We start from the raw sequence: 1659 nt of genomic DNA on the forward strand, positions 1-1659 counted from the left end.
ATAGAGCCCTCCGTCTAGACAGGCTTCAACAACGATTTATCTCGATATGGCAAGACCGTCGTGAGCGTGCCTTCGAGACTGCTTTGAACAAGAGCTCCAAGCACCGCAGTGATCGTCCCATCAGCATTGGCGACAGAGTCCTAGCTTTGGGCCGTCGCGAGCATAAATGGAGTCGTCGTTTCCGTGGTCCTTTTAAGGTGACTCGTATCATTGGTAAACGTATTGCTGTACTGGTACATGAAAGTACTAACGTTGTGGAGGAACACCATATTAAAAACTTGAAGCTCTTCCGAGAAGACGACGATATTCCGGACGAGGGTGTCCTCGATGTCGATGATGATAGTCGTATGGACGGATTGGTCTCCGATGACCCTGAGGACCTGATTCACGATAAGACCGTGCCCGACGATGATTCTCGAGTTGCTCAAGATGGGAGCAACAATTTTCCACCTCAGCCGAGGCCACAGAGAGCTGCTAAGGAACGTGCTTTGCAAGCTCTGCGAGCGCATGATTGGAATGGTGATGATGACGATACGTAATTTTTCGCTTATGGGTTTTGACCATCACTCGATCAGTGTACACGCTTTTATGGGGGGCGAGGCTGAGCGATGTATTCTCATTTTTTTCTAGTCTGTCCCTATGTTATTCCCATAGTAGTGAGACACGCTCCATCGTGACGTGACGTAGTTTCACGCAGGAGCGCTATGCACATGCGTGCTGCGCGCTGAAGCTCATTGCTCATTAGTCGATTAACTTTCGTCTTCTTCGTCCCGACTTCCCTATGCCTCCTGCGCGTCGTGTTCCCGGGAAGTCCTCTAACTCGAACTCTAGGTCACAGGGCTCTAACAGCGCCAACAGCTCATCAGGTTCAAGTTGAAGTCACGACCAATAGCGAAATATGAATTGACGAAACCCGAACTGAGCAAACCAGTTATGGTGATGGTAAAGCAGAGAATGTTACAGATTATTGACGCATGATCGTCTCCAACTATCTTTGTACTCCTCCGCCGGTTACCAAACAATACGACCACCCATATACCAACATTCAACCGCGCGGATCATACAAAGGGAGAAAATAACATGATAGACAAAGGTTACATCAAAATGAGGACCGTATAAACTCCTGGCAAGGACGATACAGAGAATCAATATAGCGATAATAGATAGTGTCTACAATTACACGAGAGTAGTAGCAGCAGTGAGCTGGTAGTAATACGTGATATATCCAGGATAAGTTGAAGAGAATTTCGTCTGTTGCGTACCAGTCTTAAACGTATGGTGTAGAATCATACAATATCATCGATCACGCCACCTAGGACCATGAGGGCTCTCGCTCCTTACCACGATCGTTGGGGAGAGGCTCGAACCGATCGCCGCCATGGTCCGAGTCCTAGCGTGAAATTGAGACTGAAACTAGACTCTATATTTCCCCTTCCTTCGGGAGGGTGGGAAGGGTTTACAAAGTTGCTTAGCTTACGATACGGTTGATAAGACCCCGTTCTGCACGTCAAGCTATATTTCTGTTGCGCTCGCCCACGGTGAGCGCAAGGTGATCTCATATCGTATCCCACTCGTCCTTCGGTCAAGTGATCATACAGTATCATCGATCACGCCACCTAGGACCATGAGGGCTCTCGCTCCTTACCACGATCGTTGGGG

General features: G+C 48.5%; 1 protein-coding gene across 1 annotated transcript; it reads left to right on the plus strand.

The window, feature by feature from the left end:
* Nucleotides 1–197: 197 nt before the first annotated feature.
* Nucleotides 198–539, plus strand: Pmar_PMAR005701 (hypothetical protein; the record flags this gene model as incomplete). Its single annotated transcript, XM_002772906.1, has 1 exon — nt 198–539. A coding segment is annotated over one exon (342 nt), but the record flags the coding sequence as incomplete, so codon positions are not given.
* Between the last annotated feature and the right edge of the window lie 1120 nt (nt 540–1659).

The sequence above is a fragment of the Perkinsus marinus genome (assembly GCF_000006405.1).
Source record: "Perkinsus marinus ATCC 50983 genomic scaffold scf_1104296960328, whole genome shotgun sequence".
Classification (NCBI taxonomy): Eukaryota; Perkinsozoa; order Perkinsida; family Perkinsidae; genus Perkinsus; species Perkinsus marinus.